This window comes from Parasteatoda tepidariorum, chromosome 12 (genome assembly GCF_982258835.1).
Source record: "Parasteatoda tepidariorum strain Cologne lab strain chromosome 12, Ptep-v5.0, whole genome shotgun sequence".
In the NCBI taxonomy this organism is placed as follows: Eukaryota; Metazoa; Arthropoda; class Arachnida; order Araneae; family Theridiidae; genus Parasteatoda; species Parasteatoda tepidariorum.
The window spans coordinates 21732115-21752838 of NC_141766.1; the positions used below are offsets into that span (position 1 = coordinate 21732115).

At 28.0% G+C, this 20724-nt stretch overlaps 1 protein-coding gene across 5 annotated transcripts in view; it reads left to right on the forward strand.

Annotated features, from left to right (window-relative positions):
* The window catches only part of LOC107440660 (SID1 transmembrane family member 1), a 78285-nt gene that overhangs the window by 10477 nt on the left and 47084 nt on the right, over nt 1–20724 (forward strand). For 2 of the 5 annotated variants that reach the window (XR_011638373.2, XM_016053639.4), the window contains exons 2-3: nt 18001–18125; nt 20272–20436. Coding sequence is in view for 3 of the 5 variants with exons in the window: in XM_016053639.4 (XP_015909125.1) it covers nt 18001–18125; nt 20272–20436 (290 nt within the window). In the remaining 2 variants the exon portion in view is untranslated. Of the gene's footprint in view, nt 1–17218; nt 17336–18000; nt 18126–18388; nt 18516–20271; nt 20437–20724 lie in introns of those variants that run through there. The other 3 variants (XM_071188226.2, XM_071188225.2, XM_071188227.2) reach the window with 3 other exon arrangements.

Below are 20724 nucleotides of genomic sequence, written 5' to 3' on the forward strand. Positions count from 1 at the left end.
TTTTTTGGGGTTAACTAAACTTTCTTTCCTTATGTATTTTTGTTGCACTTAAAGTAGGCATGATATCCTTATTAACTCATCGCCCAAAGAATAGTAAGACTTCTCAGGGTTTGAATTATCTTTGAACTATTCTCTTGTCATTTTGCTATAAATCTTTTCTCCTAAATATTTTGTCAGTTATGCATAATCAATTAAGCTTCAGGAAAGTACAAATTGCTATTGAAATTTAAACAAATCTCGCATTTTAAACAATTTTCGCACAGATCATAACATTTTGAAAATATCGTGGATTCAGGAGAGAAAAAACATAATTCATCGCAACCTTGCAACCCTAATTATAATTTTATTGATAGTTATTATAAGGACTGGCCTGAAATAATAATTTTTCACTTATCAACTGCAATGATAAAAAAATTCTTTCGTAGAAATTTATTTCTTAGAATATGTCAATCATTTTTTTCAATTGTATTCTAATCACCAATATTTCACCTTGTCTTTTACACTTTTTACAGGAAGTAAATATTTATTATCTTTGTTCAAGAAATTTTTCAATTCCTTTTTTATTTATTTTATTTACTCTCATATCGAGACTTATACTTTGCAAATCTTTTTTCTAGATTAATGAATCAAAGTTTACCATGATTCTTTATCGCCAAATCCTTTCTTTAATAGTACTTGACTGTTGCTTTCCAGCTTTGAAAAATTGATTTTTACTCTAACCCGTTATAAATACAACGAAAAAGAATTTTTTTTAGCCATGTAATAAAGATTCACTTTGTGTTTCTAAGTATGGAAGCGTAAATGATAATGTTATTTTATTGCAAATAAATAACAACGAATTTCTTTCTACTTGTAATATTTTTTTCATTACGTAAAGTAATATTTTTAATTTTGTCATGGCTTTTCTAAATAGATATTTAGAGATTATTTAGCATTCCTAAATATTTATTTAGCTTAAGGCTTGCTTCTTGACATTTTAGTAGCTGCGAATACAATTAAATACAGAAAAGAAAGTAAAAATGGAAAAGATGCTTAAAATAAACAAGCATAAAGAGCCCCTGGACAAACTTTATGGAAATTGGATTTCGGTCAAATTGTCAGAAATTTTAATATCTTGCAGTTTATTTAACGCTCAAAATATTTCGTGGACAAAAAAACTCAAAAATTGAAAGTTTTTGGGATGAAGTTATTTTAAAATTCTATTTGCGTGTTGCGCAACAATCTTCTAAAATTTTGAACACAATTAAATAGAAAAAGAAAAATTTAAAATGGGAAGGAGAGCTAACACAAACAAGCATATAAAAACTTTATGAAACGCACGAACTTTATGGAAATTGATATTTTCTTATTCTCGTCTGAAGCTTTGATATGTTGTAGTTAATACAATGCTTATCACAAGATTTCATTGACACGCAGCTAGACAGTTTTTTAGATACAGCTATTTTTAAAGTACCATTTCGTGCCGTGAGCTGAGTTTTCTTCTCATACGCGGAGTGCGAACTTTATGGAAATTGATTTTTCGTAAAGTCGTCTAAACTTTTAATATGTTGCAGTTTTTTCAAAACTTATCAAGACTTGTTTGATGGACTCAAAACTAAACAGTCTTATAGATACAGTCATTTTAAAATCCCTCTTCGTGCTGAGAGCAGAGTTTACTTTTCATACATACATAGTCTTATGTATTCTATTTTTTTTTTCGAATAGCCTAAAATGAATGTAAAAGAAGAACAAAGAATCAATAAATATTATAGACTTATTAAAATATTTCTTGAAGACTCAAAATATTCTCTTTTTTTTCTTTGTTTTTATGACTCATGGACAACTTTACTCTCTTTAGGCTACTCACCGCATGTAAACGGGACTTTAAAATATCCAAGCGAGACTTTAGTTTTAGTTACTGTTAAAAATAACTGTTTTAATTTTCAGTGAGAACGTGTTTTCACTACATGTTACATACATAAAAGACAATAAGTAAACGAATTTCACATGAAATTGTGTAGAATAAAACGAACGGGTGAATCAAAATAAAGATCATCGAAAAAAAAGAAAAAAACCAGTATGTTAATGAACAAATGAAGTATATGATCAATAAAAGAGTGATTGATTATTAATATCTTAATCTTAGTGAATATCTATTATTAATATCTTAGTTAAATATCTACATTACTCTTATAAATTAAGAAAATATTCGAGACATTTTAAAAGATTAATACGTTTTGCACAATAACTGAAGAAAAAACAAAACAAAACAGCCTCATAAGGTGCAGGCACAAAACGACCCACCTTCTATGGCCACTCTCTTCTCCAGACACGAAACAATATCAGTTGTCAATTGCCACTCACACTTCTCTTTCTCTGATAGCAATTACGCTATACAAGCTGTTTGTGATCCGTAATGACCGCCCTTAATATGTATTTTTAGAATGCTTCCCAAGAATGAAGTAAAAAAGTGCGCTCATAAGAGCCTTAAATTTATATTTAAACGAGGAAAAGAAAATCGAAATCTAAGGAATCGCTACTGTGAGTGGCAGGTTGAAAACACCAAAACCAGTTTGATTGCGTGCTGAACCTTAATGATGTATCTAATAAATCTCATAAAGCTGTGTCTGGTTGGTAATCCGAGCAAAAAAATAGCATTATATGTAAAAGGGAAAATTAATTAAACACATTTTAAATTATTGAATACTCATTTTATAATAATTTTAGAAATCATGAAGCATAAGGAATAAATAAGAATTTCGAATGAATAGCAATAGTTGTCTACAATAGCGAGTAATATTAGTTCTTAAAATTGCATCGAATTAGGGTCTTAAATTTATATTTAAGAGAAAGGGATTATATTTATGAAATTTTTTTTTTCGAAATCTAAGGAATGACGACTACCCATTTCTACCAATAACAACCTTCCTAATAGCCGCGAATTTTTTTTTTGAACAGCATTTTTTGAATTTTTTAATACTGGCATTCATTTTACCTCACAGTAATGATTTTTTAAACCTTATTTATTTTTAGACATAATTAATAATCATTTTGTTATTTATTATTTCGGTTGTCTTTATGAAATTATTTAAAGTGAAATGCCAATAAAATAGAAATGACAATATTTTTAACATATAAAATACGTATATACTTGTTTTGCTTTTGAACTTGAAAGATTGGAATTGATTCTAATAAAAATAATATAAAAAGAATCTGCTGAAAAAAATTCATTGATATTTCCACCGCCCTTTTCAAATCAAAATAGAAAAGAACCAAAGGCGATAATAAAAAAATATGTTTCCCCGGTAACCATCTTCAACTTTAATAACGGCTCTTAAAGCTTTCGTTACAAAAAAACGATAATGTGACATGTTTGTTTCATTTTCGCTTACGTAATATACCCCAAAAACTAAATTAGGTACCGCTTTAGAAGTGGGAAATTCAACTGTCGGATATCTAGTTTAAGATTAATTATTAAAAAAAACGATAAAAAAATTTCATGTTTTTTTTTTTTTTTCTAAATAATTTTAAAATAAAGTAGTCTTTTATTGGTTAATATACTCACAATTCTTTTTGTGTATTTTATAATTTATAAAGTTGGGGATCCGCCGAAAAAAGTTCATTTAGGGTTCCATAGCTGAAAAAAATTGGGAACCGCTGATGTATTGGGACGCACATCAAATAATAGGAGGGGATGGATTTTTGCTATCACGTTTATTTTTCTTCCAAAATTTTCAGTTTTAAATTATTGTATTGCATAAATGGGGCTGAATTTTGCCAACACAGCTCCCAATTTCATCCTTCAAGAAGTGGGTGTTGGCATTGCTTGTTGGCCTTAGACATTATGTGAAATTTCAAAAAAGTCTAACAGTCTTAAACATCATGACTAGGCTGCCAATTTTGATCATAATAGAACTATTACAATAGATATGACGCATTATTTCAAATATTGCTCCGTAGTAAAAACTTATTGTTCTTTCGTGTAGCACTGCATTGTTTAGCTGTCATTCAGCCTTTTTTTTGGGGGGGGGGGCGCTTTTGTAGCATATAATAACACAAAGGGCTCAAAATTAAAATTTCATGAAATTTTCTTTCCAAATAAATTGTTTTATAAATTAAAAATTTAAATAGCTAAATAGACCATGTATTTAAAATTTTAGTTAGGATTTCAAAGTTTTTTTAAATTTTTTTTTACCTCTTTTAAAATGCGTACTTTGCTACTCTTTTGTGAGTGAATTCCAACAAATTTCTGAAATTTTATATGCTTTTCAAATTCGATTTTGTTGTTATTGTTTGTCAGTTATATTTTATGGTGACTTAAAAAATGTATATATTTATTTCGCGTTTTTTTTTTTAAATTGTTTGAAAAAAAAAACGCATATATGTTTATAAAATTATAACGTTCTAGTTCTACAACTTTTCGTAAAAAAATCGTAAAAGCCTTTTTTTTAAAATCTCTTTTAAAATGCGTAGTCTACTTCGCTATTCCTTTGTGAGTGAATTCCATCAAATATCTGAAATTTTAAATGCTTTTTAAATTTGATTTGCCTGTTATTGTCTGTCAGCTATATTTTACGACGTATTAAAATTTTTTTTTCTTCTATATTTTGCATTTTTTTTATAAAATATGTTTGAAAAAAAAAGCGCATATATGTTTTTAAAATTATAACGTTCTAGTTCTACAACTTTTCGTAAAAAAATCGTCAAAGCCTTTTTTTTTTAAACCTCTTTTAAAATGCGTAGTCTACTACGCTATTCCTTTGTGAGTGAATTCCATCAAATATCTGAAATTTTAAATGCTTTTCAAATTTGATTAGCCTGTTATTGTCTGTCAGCTATATTTTACGACGCATTAAAAGAAAATTCTATATTTTGCATTTTTTTTATAAAATTATTTGAAAAAGAAAACTCATATATGTTTATAATATAATTACGTTCTAGTTCTAGAACTTTTCGTAAAAAAATCGTAAAATATCTTTTTTTAAATTTCAATGTGAAATAAATTTATTTCGTAAAATGATTTTCTTTCACATAATGATTTTATTTCATATTGTTTTTCAAAGCGTTTAAATGGTTTGTTGTTCGCTATTGTTTGTTAAAAAAAAGTTCTTATTTTTGCTTTTTTTTAAAATAAAATTTTAGTCTTTTTTTCTTTTTTAAATCATACTAAGCTTATTTCTTTTTTATCATCCGTTTTTGTTTTGAAAAGTATCTGTTAAATTGTCAAAATAGCAATTTTCGTCTTTTATTTCCAAACGACTTTCAATTTATTAATTAATTTTTATGGATATGGATCTAGATGAGACACATATTGTGGTATACATTTCTCTGAATTCGTGATATGATGTGTACCACCTGTTACTTTGTCACCTGTTGATTATAGAGTTCATTTGCTACGTAGATGTAGTAAAATAAATACAGTGCAAAGAACTTAAGTGGAACATAGAACTATTTTTATTGATATGTTGCGTAATCGACACATTATAATATCTGTTTTTAAGTACAACTAGCAAATTTAAAGAAAATGTTATCCTTGAATAACTTTTGACCTAAAGATCAGAATTTGAAGATACGATCTTGATGATTCAGGATGCCCACAGGTATATTAGTTAAAAGAAACTAACTTTTACTTCCTTTAGGAAATCAGACACAAAAAAAAAAAAAAAATGTACCTTCTCTGAACAAACAGACTTTTCCTTGCTAAACCTGGATTTTGAGTCCCAGAAAAGGGTACTGGTTATTTCCACTTGTTCAACTGGGCGTAATTGGACCCGATTTCCCCGAGACAAAGCATTTGTTCAAGTGGGTGTTACTTTCAAGCAAAACCAAGTATCAGTTCCTAGGGTAACCAAAATCTATAAATGATCCCATAATGCTAATTTGTTTTTTGCGTATTTTGTTATATATCTCTGGAACTAATGGTGACCAGTAAACGAGGATGGACGCAGGTTTTACGAACCTTAGGACGAATTTTATTGCAGGCCTTTTTCTCAATGCACAAAAAGTCCTTTTTTTTAAATAAAAAAAAATATGAAAAAAGAAAACATTTTAAAATTCTTGAAGACCCTTTATTTAACACGTTCACGCCGGGTATTGCGCCTGAAAGCGGGACGGAAAAGAGAAAATATTGGTAGAAGAACTATTTCAATATTAGATAACATTCGGGAGAAGTTAATCTATTCTCAGCAGTAAACAATTCACTGAGATTAATTTTATCTCGGCGAAGAAGCAATTCAATATAAAAATTGTATCCGTTAAAAACAATTGGTAGTTATGGATTTTTATTATTCCAAAAAAACCCAAAAAATGAAATTTATTTGTTACCAGTTTTTACTCTTTTCCGTCTTGATATATATAGTCTTTCAGCCCTGCCCACCGGTGGGTCACCCTGGCGTGAACGTGTTAAAATTGTAGTTTTATGTATAGTTCGTTCACCAGGAGTTGGCACTTGGCTCCACCTCCTCGGACGCAGAGTTCATTTCAGCGCGGGGGAGTAAGAGGAAAAACATTTCCCCGTTTGAAATCGAGATAACCTCTAATGAGCGCAAAGCCTCCACACGGTTTTTTATAGGTAGTCCAATCAGACCACTATGAAGGGAAACCAGCTTGCGAAGAAGCCCTTCAATAGAAAATCTAGCAATAAAAAAAGTAGTAGCAAATATATGTCTAAAAATTTGCTTAATTTTTGAATATGATTAGTTGGTCTTATTTACTTGTCTACCACTACAGATTCAATTCTCAAACATATATGAGAAATTCCTCTCAGTCACTTTTAAACTAGAATTTGGTTTCATGCGCCCAAACTGTTCACTTTTTAAATAGTCTGCGCAGACTACTTATAAGAAACCACGTGGAGGCTTTCTGATGTAGAAGGTGAGGGCCAAACACAAACAGTGAATTCTTTTTCAGTCACTTACTTCGCTTTATCATCAGCTATTATACCTTTCGTTATTCTAGCTAATTTATATTTAAAAACTTTTCCCCAGCAAAATATCTCAAAAAGAACAAACTATTTAATAAAAAGAGAGAAATATCAACAAGTTTATGAAATAAAATGCACATGTTCAAAATATGCACATGAAGATTGAGAAATAAATATTTCTGTCATACGATCGCCAAATAGCAGCCTTGTTCACATCCTTCTTCCCCAAAATAGCGAAATAGTATCATCCGATACCACGTGATGTAGGCGGAGCCAAGTGCCAACTCCTGGTGAACGAACTATAGATATATAGAAATTCTCAAAAATTTTCTTTCTGAAAAACTTATTAAAAATACTATATTTTTTGTTCTTGGAACAATTATCCTTGTCCAGGGGGTAAATTGGCCTATTGGGACGTATTCCGGTACGCACTCTAACAGGGTTCGCCAAGTGGGCCCACTTTGAAAAAACCCGCCCGGGTTTTATTGGGTGGGCCCACCTTGAAAAAACCCACTTGGAACGATAAGTGGGTTTTTTCAAAAAAAAAAATTTTTTTTTTTTACCAAAACTTATTGTTTCACATTTATTTTTATATAATTTATTGTGCAGCATAAATTTGTCAAATAGAGTTGCATGATTTATATGATTAAGTTTTTAATATTAGTAAAGTAAAAGAAACTCAAATATTCATATAATTTTTATAGTAGGTGCTATTGAAAACTTCAAGAGGGTTTTTTCAAAAAAGTAATATTTTAATGATATTAAATCAAATAAAAATTTAAATAATATAGTCTGAAAAGATCAATTTTTCAAATATAGTTGCATGCTTTATATATTAATAAACAGGTAACATAATACATACAGGTAATATAATATATTAAAAAAAAATTTAAAAGAAACAATTTTTTTCTTTTTTTGCCAAGTGATACATTAACAAATTTAAACAGTTTTATTTTCTGGCTTTAAAAAAAAAAAAAAAAGCTAAAACTTTTTATAAGAGAACTTTTTAAAATTATTTATCTAAAAATGAAATCCTTTTCCTAGGGTTAATTATTTGAAAACAAATGGGACAAGTAACTGATACTCTTTATAATTATACGTAGTTTTAATTTCACTTTCTATTAATCTTATTATAGAAACATGTAAGACCATTAAATATTTATTTCTGTTTTTTATTTAACTCAAGTCAGATGAAATTTTAGTTTTTACTGATTATAAAAATTTACAGATTATAATTTTATAATAGGTAATATCCATATGTTTAATAAATATAGTAAATAAATGTGTGTGAAAACAAAAAGATTAATAAACTTGTTCCTTTTATATTACTGCATTTATATTTTATAATTCTTAAGTTAAAAAATTATGAAACGTAATGCACTTAAAAATAAAGAAGATTCAAATATGTATTAGTGATAATGCGTTATTTAAACTTAATATAAAATACATATAACCAGGGTTCCCCAAGTGGGCCCACTTTGAAAAAACCCACTTGGTGGTTTTTTTCACAAATTGTTTTTTTTTTTTTTAAATTTGGTTCAAAAAGAAGTATCTCCTAATACTATCATTGGACATATCGTTGAAGTTAACAAATATTTTAGAAATGTGCATCAAGCACATGGATGGGCAAATGAAAAAAAAACTGCTTGATGACCAAATGATACTAGGTGGAATTCATATTGTGAGCGCGTAAAAACTTTTGCCAATAATTACCATAAATATGAAGAGATTGTTCTTGAAAAATTTTATATGTCAAAAAAATTAAATAATGTTGGGCTTTACCAATAAACTATCAATTGGGAAAAACAGATATCAATTGTTCCTGAAGCTTTAAAAAAGCTTCAACCAGAAAACATTTCAATTTCAGAACCTGTTGAAATATGAATTAACTTACTATCGTGTGATGAATTAGAATCCCATAAACATTTTGTTAAAAGATCAGGCTGTTCAGCCACATCATTTATTAGCATATGCATCCTGGATCCCGAAACAAGGGTACAATTTTTAAATGATGAACAAGACCAATTAGCAGAAAGCTGTCTTTCTAAGCATCATCCAGAATTTCTGCCACGTGTTATGGCATCCAAAATTTCCTATCCTGAATACTTTCCAAAATCAATGATGCTTGACACTGTTATTGAACAGTTTTCATCTAAAAAAATATGGAAAATTATGGCAAAAAAAATAAATAAGTAAGTAAATAAATAAAATTCCTAGCTTCCACAAAATTTCTGTCAATTCTTTTTTCTTTGCACTCAGCACCAGCATCCTCTGTCTCTATCGAAAGACACTTTTCAACTTTCGGTTTGGTGCAGAGTAAACTTCGAAATAGATTAGGAATAGATAAAGCTACAAAACTCGTAAAAGTGTATTGCCATCTAAGAGAGAAATGTAGACACTTTGAATCTGTTGTATGATAATAATAATAAAGGAAAAAATGGACCTTTTTTTTAAAGTTAACTCTTAACATCTGCTGACAATTTTTAACTATTTGGAGAAAGTTTATCACAATTAAAAAATAGTTAAAAATTAAAATATTACTTTTAAGATTTTTTAAATATTATTTTTAAGATTTCATTTGAATACAATTTACTTTGTTTCTTTTAATCATGTTTAAAAATATTGAAAGCAAACAAAAAAAATTTATTAAGTGATACATTAAACAACAATAAACAAATTTAAAGTTTTATTATCTAATTTTAAAAAAATAAGCTATAACTTTTTATATATGCTTTTTTATAATTTTAAGATTAATTTGTTTTTTGAAACTATAAAGTTAAAATGCATATATTTATCTAAATATTTGAAAAAAGGGACAAGTAACTGATACTCTTTATAATTATACATAATTTTAATTTCACTTTCTATTAATCGTATTATAAAAACATGGAAGACCATTAAATATTTATTCCAGTTTAATTTTATTACAGGTAAAAGTCAGATGAAATTTTAGTGTTTACTTATACAACACTATTTAATAAATAAAAATATTTTCACAGTAATATTTATGAGCACTAAATGAAAAAACCCAATTTCCCCCGGGTTTTTTCAATAAAACCCAGGCGGGTTGGGTTTTTTCAAAAATCCCCGGGTTTTTTCAAACCCTGCACTCTAAACTGGTGAAATCTGTTGGAAAGAAAGAAAGAAAAAAAAAAACGATTTTAATTTTGTTTTGAATTTTCGTCTTTAAGAAAAAAATTAGCTAAATAACTGACAATCTAACATTCAAAAAATTTGAAATGAAAATTTGAACTAAGATTCAATAATTATTTATTTTAATATACACTACACATCTCGATGTTGCGTCCACCGCCCTCAAGGGTATCCAAGTCCATTCCTGGTAAAGGTAAAAAGAAAGTAGGTTCGAGTATTGATTAAATGATAGTGGGTTCGCGTTTTGATAAAAATAATAGTGGGTTCGAAAACTAATCAAATAATAGCAAGTTCGGTTCGAGTACCGATAAAAAGTGAGTTCGAAAAATTGATGAAATAGTAGCGGGTTCGAGTACCGCAAATAGAGAGTGGGTTCGATTAAACATCAGGGATTAACCCCCAGGACGTATCCCGTTGCGCCCACTGATCTCTATATATGATACCTCGTAGTTTAGGGTATAGAGATCAGTGGTTGCGCCCACTTAACTAGTAACCTCCGGCTTCGTTACTTTTTGTTGAAAAAAAAATAACAAATGATATTAATTTTGTTTTGAATCTTTGCCTTTTAGAAAAAAAATTATAAATGAATGATTTGTAATAAAATATTATTTTTCTTACTAATCGCCATTGCAACTCTCGAATACGCTATCCGAGGAGATGACCGCCCTCCTTCCCTCTCCACCTCTGCTCAGTTGTATGGATATACACTACTCTACAATAATGGAAGAGACACCATACCTGCCAACTCTTCCGGAAGATTTTATTTTCATATTTAAAGTGGTAGTAAATATATACTATTTTTTCTTTTATAAACTAAATTTTTAAATGATTTTGATCACCACTATTCTTACAAAAATTAAGCACATATATTAATATGCGTTACTATCATGGTTGTCATCTTAAGTTTTCTCAAATACAATGTATTTGTTAGCTTAAAATTGAAGTTTTAATTCCATTTTAATACCACTGGGGAAAATGATAATGGAAAGAATTAAAAGTTGGCAGGTATGAGACACTTTCGGTTTTTGAAATTTTTTGAATTCCCCAAGAGATGTACTATTTTGAGAAATATATAATCTTGAAAACGTAAATACTTATTTTGTAATTTTTTAAGTGTTTGGTCCATGCGATTTTTCATACTTTACAATAAAGTTTAAAGCTTTTAGAGGTATTAAATAAACTTTAAACTTGTATCGATTACTTTGGTTGTTATTTGCTGTGGCTGCATATAATTTCGTAAATGTAGCTTAAATATTTATGGAGGTATGGACATTTTTATTAAAAGATCCTTTTTTTTTGTCTGGTGTTTTGCTATAACTTAAAAAATATTCAGTAAAATTGAACAAAATTTTTTGAGCAATTTAAAATAAATTAAAAAATAATTGCTTTAAAATTTAAAAAGACAAAATTGTTAGCAAATGTGCAAGATATAAGTATTGAAAGTAGTTCATTTGCACTGCGCATATGCGAAAAAAGTTAAAATTATTTTTTAATAATTTCATAGTGAATCGTATTTGACCACTAATGGAAAAAAATTTATTTAAATATCTTAAAAAAAGTTTCAAGCAATTTTCTAATTAAATTTTGTACTTTTTAAAAGAAAGTTGAAAACGATAAGGGGTTTTCCACATATTGAATTTTGTTCCTGCTGTGTGTGTAATTTGCAATACTGCATATAGTTTGTCTAAAGTAAGTTCTCCCCTAGCCATTCGACTGGACCTGTGGCGGTGACTATGGTTACGAGGTATAACTATTTCAAGTAGGGGTGTGGGGTCACTGTTTAGGCCAGGTTTTGGCTCGGCTCAGCGAGATAAAGGAAATCTTTTTCTTCGTTTTATTGTGTTAGCCCTAGAGTGAGGAGGAGCTACCCACCCTGAAATGCGCTATTCTTGTTCTCATAAGAGCAGTCGGCCTCAGGTTTCGTGGCGGGGGGAGTTCTTACCGTAGGCAAACTATACCCAACTCGACTACCTTCTCCTCCAATTCCAAGTAGCATTAACTGTATATTCTTCGCTTTTTATCACAAGTGTAGTAGCTGTGTTTATGACATATCTTTTAATTATCATCTTAAAATTAGCATATCTTTTGAAGCAATTGATTTTTAATGTCATACAGCACCACTTATCAGCCAACTTTTGAATTATTTTTTCTTTTATAAAACAAATTCCCATTGCTTTGCGCTCACCCAGATAAAATATTAGAACATTCTGACCTGTAGTTCTTTTTTTTCTTTCTAAATGGCCTTTTGAAATTGATGTTGTTGTTGTAGTTCATTTACGTCGCACTAGGGCTGCACAATGGGCTATTGGCGACGGTGTGGGAAACATCCCTGAGGATGCTCCGAAGACCTGCCATCACAATTTTGATCCTCTGCAGAGGGGATGGCACTCCCGCTTCGGTAGCCCGACGACCTGCAAGCGAAGTCGAGCACTTTACGGTAGAACAGTTTAACGAGGACCAATACCGCACATCCTCGGTCCCTACGCAGACTGAACCAAGTGGTCACCCACCCGCACACTGACCGCAGCCAGTGTTGCTTGACTTCGATGATCTGCTGGGAACCGTGTCTTAACGATCAGTCCACTGCGGTACCTTTTGAAATTGAAATTTTAATTATAAACACTTCGTGGATGTACTTATTTATTTAGTAAAGTAAAGAAAGTATAAATTGCATATAAAAATAAACTATTATTATAGGTTACATAGATTTTAATAGATATAGGTAGGAAAACCATGTCAAGATTACATTCTGAATTTTAAATTTTTAATGTTCTCATTTGTTTAATTAATATGATTGAAATCACTATAGTGCAAAAGATTAAAAACATCAGCTTAGCCCTGTGCCAGATTTTTTTCTGGCTTTCTGCGAAAAAACCTTTCTAGCACTAATATATTTCTACAAGATATTTTTAATAATAATAAATATGTATGAAATGAATTTACAATAACAAAAGCGGTCTGTGTTTATAAAAAATCTGCATGTTTTCAATAAAACTGTATATGGGTCATTCTCACGAAAACTGTCATTTTTCAGTTCATAAAATCCCAAAAAAGTAAAGTGAATAAAAAGCTCTGAAACTTTCTATATTAATAGAAATATGTAATGGCATTATAAAGAAAGTATATATCCTATAAATTATACTTAATATTTAAATTAATTAATTTTTTAAAAAATTAATTTATAATTATTAATTTATAATAATTCATAATTAATTAATTAATTTAATAAATAAATTAATTAGTTTAATAAATTAATTTATTAATTTTTTAATTTATTTTTCAAATTAATTAATAAGTAAATTAATTATTTTCACTATTTAAAAAGTGAGGGACTGACACTAATAGTGAGGGAATGATATTTTATTTTAATACATGTTTTTATCTAAGTTACATCTACCTAAAGTTTGAAAATGATAACATACTAAGTATATCTAATATTTATTATAATTTAGTCTTATATATTTAATAGTTTTTACAGGTTTGGGAAATAAAATTGGCTGGCACGATTGAACAAAAAAAAAATTTAATAATATACTCATCTTGAATCATTCCCTCACTTTATACACTAGTGAGGGAATGACGAATTCAATAAAATTTAAAAATAACAGTTAGGCTTTATTAATTTCTGAAGTCAATCACATACAATTATATTCATACAAGAAAGCAACATATAATTATCCACTTTCTCGATGAAGTTGTATTTTATTTTACTCTAAAAAACGACATGAGGGAATGACAAATGTAAAAAATTTTACCTGGTTTGATTCATTCAAATTTATTCCACAGCAAAGCTTCTTTAAGTTGAAGATGGAAACATACTGCAATTTTGTTCTATGATGACACTTGTTAACTTCTGAAGTTTTTATTAAAATATTTTTATTCTAAGATGATTGCAGGTGATAAGAACATTGTTGTGAGGGAATGACGCGAAACACTGGGGACAAAGTTTAAAATAGTGCTGTGTTAATATTTTAATCAGAAATTAAATTTAAAATTTATTTTCTGAATTCTATATTTTAATATTCTCAAATAAAAAACACAAATTTGTAAAAAAAAAAAAATTTATTTCAGAAACAATTTTTTTCTTTTTTTAAAGCAGCAGTGGGGACAAGTGAGGGAATGACATATTGGCATATTTTTATTACCTAAAATTAATAAAAAATAAAAATTGATAATTTTATTTTTATTCTTTTGTTAGCTTGCATTCTGAAGGACACTTTCCCTGAAATTTTTTTTTTCGTAAGTTGTAAAACAAACATAAAATATACTGGGGACATGAAAATGACTGTTTTTGTGAGAATGACCCATATAAACTTTTTTTTAATTGTTTTACTTAGGTTTAAAGTTTTATAGGAAGTAATCTTTTTAACTGAAGAATGGGTAAAATGATTTTATAAATCAATTCTATAGAAACTTAAAATGAATAAATTAACTCAAGTGCAGACAGAAATGCTAATATTAACACAAGAAAAGGTTACTTACTACGTGTGTGCAGAAAAAGCATTTGAAATAGTTAAAAGTAGAAAAAAAAGAGAATTAAACTTATATAACGTTTGTTTTGTTTAACGCAACCTTGATTTCAACTATCTCGCAATCTTTTCTTCTATTGTTGTTTTCCAGGGGGAAAAAAAATTCTACAGACATGTGAATGCCGTAACAAGAAATTATCTAATTATTTAAAAATAAAATTTAAGAGAAGGAAAATATTTTGGATTTAATTACTTTTTTTCTCATCGACTTCAAAAGAGAATGCATATTCTAATAATATCGGGAATATTCTTGCATTTGGGGAGGGGGGGGGGAAGAACATATAACGCAGTTTTTTTTTTACGAGCCGTAATCGCCTTAAAAAAAACAAAAAAAAAACGGGATTTTAAAAACTGTTTAATCCGTGGAAATATAACTGTTGAAAAAGAGATCAACGACAAAGGCGTGTAATTTTACGACGAATTCACGCAAATCGAACACGTCAAGTCTGAAGATGATTACTCAAATGCCCAATTCGGGATTTGTGAATCGAAAAAAATAATATTGTTTTAAAAAATATCGAAATTTATAAATCAAATGGAAATCAATAGCAAAGACTTATGTTAAATCGAACAAAAAATTAGGTTATTATTCGTTTTTATAAATGAATAATCAAATGCATGACTCGAGTTTCACAAGTCGCAATAATATAGCGTGAAAAATATCTGGATTTAAACAAAAAGATGAGAAAATTCGTTGTATTAACTGCATAAAGCACTCTAAATTCCTCATGGATTTGCTATAGAATTGGCAAGAAATGAATGCCTCAAAAAGTGAGAATGCAAATGGGCATTTCAAGTTTTATGTGTCAAAATAATATCGGGATTTTGAAAACCAAGCGAAAGTAAATAGCAAGCAATAACTGCTGAAAAATTGATTGAAAAACTGCATAGTTTTTATTTTATTTTATGGAAACTGTGAAAATCGAACGCATCTTGAAATGATTATTAGATTCGAATTTCACCTGTCGTAATATCACATAAAAATATCGATATTTTATTCACTTGATTCGATTTTGTTTTAAAAGGAATTTTATGATTCCTTTATTAGAAATCGAAATTAATAATAAAATCATCACTGGTAGAATACATAATGCTGTTCGAAGACACACACACACGCACGCACACTCTTTTCGAGAATGGATTTTCCAAGTGGTAGTAAAATAATTACCGAAAAACTATCTTCCTCAAATATATATATATATATTTTAATTAGGTTAAAATTCGCTATTGTAGGAACTAATATGCTTTTACATATTTGTTGTAATTATTTATATGTAGTGGTGGTCAAACTGATTTAAAATTATTATTATAATTTAGTGAAATAACATGAATTTCGCTAGCACTTTAAATATGAAAATAAAATCTTCCGGGAAAACCGGAAGAGTTGGCAGCTATGTATATATCTATATATATATATTATATATTTATATTATATATATATATATATATATATATATATATATATATATATATATATATATATATATATATATATATATATATATATATATATATATATATATATATATATATATATATATATTTAATTATAACCACTTCGTAGATGTACTTATTTATTTAGGAAAGTAAAGAAAGTATAAATTGCATGTAAGCAGGGTGCGTATCGTTTTTGAAAAGTGCTTTAAGTTGCTTATTTTCGTTTTTTAAAAGCCCTTAAAGGTGCTTGTTTCATTGGGCGTTTTTAAAAATTGCTTAATTTTCCCCTTTCCTAAGTGAGATTTTTCATTTACCATGTTGATTTTCGCTACGAATTATGCAGAAAGACACTGTTTACATTGTTTTATTCAACGTTTTCACAATTATTTCAACGTTTTCACAATCCCAATCTATTTCGGCGCATAGTCAGTCCGCAACGTATGACAACGCCATTCGATTTACATGATTCAAAAATTTTGACAATTGTCAAAAAAAAAAAAAAAAAAATGCCAAAAGTTTTTTTTTTGTTGTCATGACGATTAAAACCAGACAAAACCGTCAATTGTCAAAAACTTTCCAACCCTGTCTAATTATATTTTTTTAAAGTGCTTAAAAATATTATTTGAGTGCTTAAAAGGTGCTTATTTTTTGTTGAATAATTTTACTACGCACCTTGATATATATATATATATATATATATATATATATATATATATATATATATATATATATATATATATATATATATATATATATATATATATATATATATATATATATATATATATATATATATATATAAAATTAGTCTTATTTCGTTTTTAATCAAAATGTAAGTTTAATAAAACAAAGAAAACACTTTTAAACGTCATCAATTTTATAAGTTTGTTTTTGTTCGCGATAATTGAGTAATTCTAGTCAGAGCCAGTCATTTTAGAACTTTTCTTTGAGTCTTGTGTTCTTGTAATTAAGTTGAAGTTACGTTTTGCTTTTACATATCTGTTGAAAAAACTTGGCATAGCGCTTGCGAAATAAATTTGACAAGAGCTCTGTCAGAAAAAAACAGGGGTTTTAGATGAAGGAATAAACGTCTAGTAAACAGGATCTCAAGTTTCGAAACTTAAGTTCCAGTCTTGTTGATTGCGAAAATTTGCAGATTGCTAAAATTTTAATGAAATATAAATTTTTGAACCGCAGAAATTCACAAAACAAAGGTCTTGAGATATGTCATCTTCTGCGAAGTGCCGGAGAAATCACATACCTGTTCCAACATTGCTAGAAGTTGCTGATTTCAATTTAAGGTTCCCGTTTGAAGGTTGTTGAATGTCATGAGCGTTCTTTCTCTTCCATTACATAAGAAAAGCTATTTTTTAAAGCAATTCTGCAGAAAAGTTTTTTACAGAACAATTTTTGTCATAACAACACTCGGACTGAAAAGAAAACCAAACTTTTTTACATCTTAAATGAAAAATTATTGTGTAAACGTTCTGCAACGATGTCTCGTTGTCGCGATTCTGCCACTGGGTGATGACTGCATGTCATTTTGATGACTGCATTTGACATGCAGTCATCAAAAGTGATTAAAAAAATTAAGTGATTAAGAAATGATTTAACTAACAAAATTCTTTTTTAAAATTTGATCTCTTGCATAGATTTTTTTTAATACCAGGGAGATAATTTCTGCCTGTGTGTTGCTGATATATATAATGCAACATGAGTTTTGTTCAAAAGATACTTAATTAGTGATTTAAAGAATTTAAAAGTAATAAATAACTGATGATGTCACTGCAATTGGAATAAACTCAATTTTTTTTGAGGCAAAAATTAGTGAAAGGAAAATGTTTCAATCAATCAAATATTTGAATTTCATAGGCAATATATATTATAAAAATGTTTTAGTATTTACTCTAATTTTAAGATTTTTTTGCAGAAAATATAATTCTTTTTATATAATTTAAATATTTTCTTTTCTATTAATAGAATTGGACTGTTAATTTGTGTGTTACAAGCTACACTGCAATTGTTTCTTCGCCTTTGTTTATTGTTGTGAGAGAAAGTTTAAGTGTTATGTCATTCCAGGTACCACTTGCATTTCCAAATGCTAGGTAACATTTTTTAACATATCTTTGCATGATTTTCTTACATTGTACTTTTTATCACATTTACTTGAATGTTTTACTTTAAAGGCAATCTTGTTAGGAATAGTGAAATCAAAATTTGTATTTGGGATATCTTATCCTATATCTTATCTTATTATCTTATATGTAATTGTTTTTATTTCTGAAATTTGTTTTTTTTCTTGATGCATAATCTAAAACATGGCTACTGACGATTATATTCTCAGAATAAATTATTTGTATTATTTAAAAACACACGACGTTTCTTCATGCATACTAAGTTATAAAAAACTTATTTTTAAAAGCTGTATTATTGATTGTTCTTTCTATGGGACTGCTTATTTGGTTTAATTCAAACTTTGTATTTTGGCAGATAAGGTTACATAATTTATTACATTTACTTGAATGTTTTGCTTTATAGGCAATCTTATTTGAAACAGTGAAATCAAAATGTATTTGGAATATCTTTGTTTGTGCAATTGTTTTTATTAGTGAAATTAGATTTTTTCTTGATGCATAACCTAAAACATGGAAACTGAAGATAATGTTCTCAGAATGAATTCTTTGCATTCTTTATGTACACAAGACATGGTTTCACGCATACTAAATTATGAAAAACTTATTTTTAAACGTTTTATTATTATTTGTCCTTTCTGTGGGACTATTTATTTGGTTTATTTAGAACTTTATATTTTGGCAGATAAGTTACATAATTTAATGTGATGTAGAATTTTCTGTATTTTACTATTCAAAATTTTTACTATCATTATTGAGTTGAATAATAAAAGAATGTTAAAATTATTTTTTGTTAAGTTGAAAATTATTTTTGGATAAACGATTTTAATTTGCTTGCACTATTTTATTCGCCCAATCATTTTGAGAGTGGAAAGTATTAAGGGGGACGCAAAAATTAAAAGTAACATGAGCAAATCTAAACCTAACTAATTTTTAGTGGCTAACTCTCCTAACTAATTTTATCCTTATTTACTTATGACTCCTTATTAACTCTCCTAACTAATATTTGGTATCACGTTTTTTTTATTTATTATTATTTCAATTACATTCTGAGAGCAGAGATTCAGTTTTTTCAAAATACAAGTTGTTGCATGTGGACCATTCTATGTTATTTTCATGTTTCTTATAAAACTTAAAAATTCTGTAGCAATTTATGAATTTTTCTTTAAACTTAATATTTCATGCTGTAAAATTATTAAAAAGTTGGACTCTCTGATGTTCACGTGGAAAAAACTTGAAGGGATTCACAGAAAATTAATTTTTAACAAATGACTTATGACAAACAAATTTATTCCTAACTATTAAATATTCTATCATGAGTTTAAATAATTATAAAACTTTGAGTTATGCCCAAATACGTTCATATTATAATTCCAAAAGCAGCATCTATTTCTAAAATGGCAACTTTATCTGTGTTTAGTTTTTTTTTCTTTACAACACACTGTTTTACAATGATGCCAACTTGACCTGCATTGAGGTACTTCTTAATATTAAAATGTTTTCAAATTTTGTGATTTGAAAACATTTGTGATTGATTTTTTTCTCTTTGGAACAAAATAGGAGGGTAGAACCCAAAGCATTTTCACTTTCAAAATTTTGAACCACCCTAGTGAACACCTCTAGCAATACTCCAAGTCACACCTTAATATGAATTTCCCAAGTCATGTCCTTCTCTTCTCTCACAATTACTTATGTCTTCTTACATTAGCTCACAATAAATTTAGTTTGTAGTTTATTTCTTAATAATTTTGTAGTAATTTAGAAAATCTTAGGTATACCCCTCAAATTAAGATTGCAACTTAGCTTATAAAAACTAAATTTTCATGTCAAAACTTATTCTTAATGTACCGATTTTTTTATAAGGTAAATGGTATTTTTCTGTATTATCAATAATATGTTTTTCATTTTTGTCATCTACATTTGATCAAACTACTCCTGAATAAGTTTAACTTTTTTTGGAGACAACGTTAAACATTTACAAGAAATAGTGATACTATATCTATTTACTAAAATCATAGATTTTGATGTGCATAGGTATTATATGTTCAGCCATAATTCTTAATCATTATAAATTTTACTGTTTTTCATCAAAAATTAATTATTTAACTTAAATTTTTAGCTCTTACTCTGAAGTATGTAAGACTCTGTGTCCCTTATCTAACTTCAGAGATCCTCTTTTACAACCTGGGCCTCAAAATATTTCGATTGAAATATCAACAAGCAGTCAAGACTTGCCGATTGATTTTGTTATGAGGCTTGGTGTCATTGACAACTTTATAATAAGGTAATTACACTCTGATTGTATTAATTTAAATTTGTTGCAACATAGTGTGATTAATTTTTACTGTTGTATTTTTTTGTTTGTTTTTCAAAACAATCAATGAATTTTGTTAATTAGTTGCAATATTTTAAAATTTTTAAAAGATGTTGTACACGTACACAGGATAGGGAATTGTCAGAACATTTGTTTATGTAACTTCTATAAATATAATATTATTTATTTATTACTTTTTTATGTGTTGTTTCAATTATTTCCATCTATCTTTGTATTTTTCTTAATGTATTTTCATGT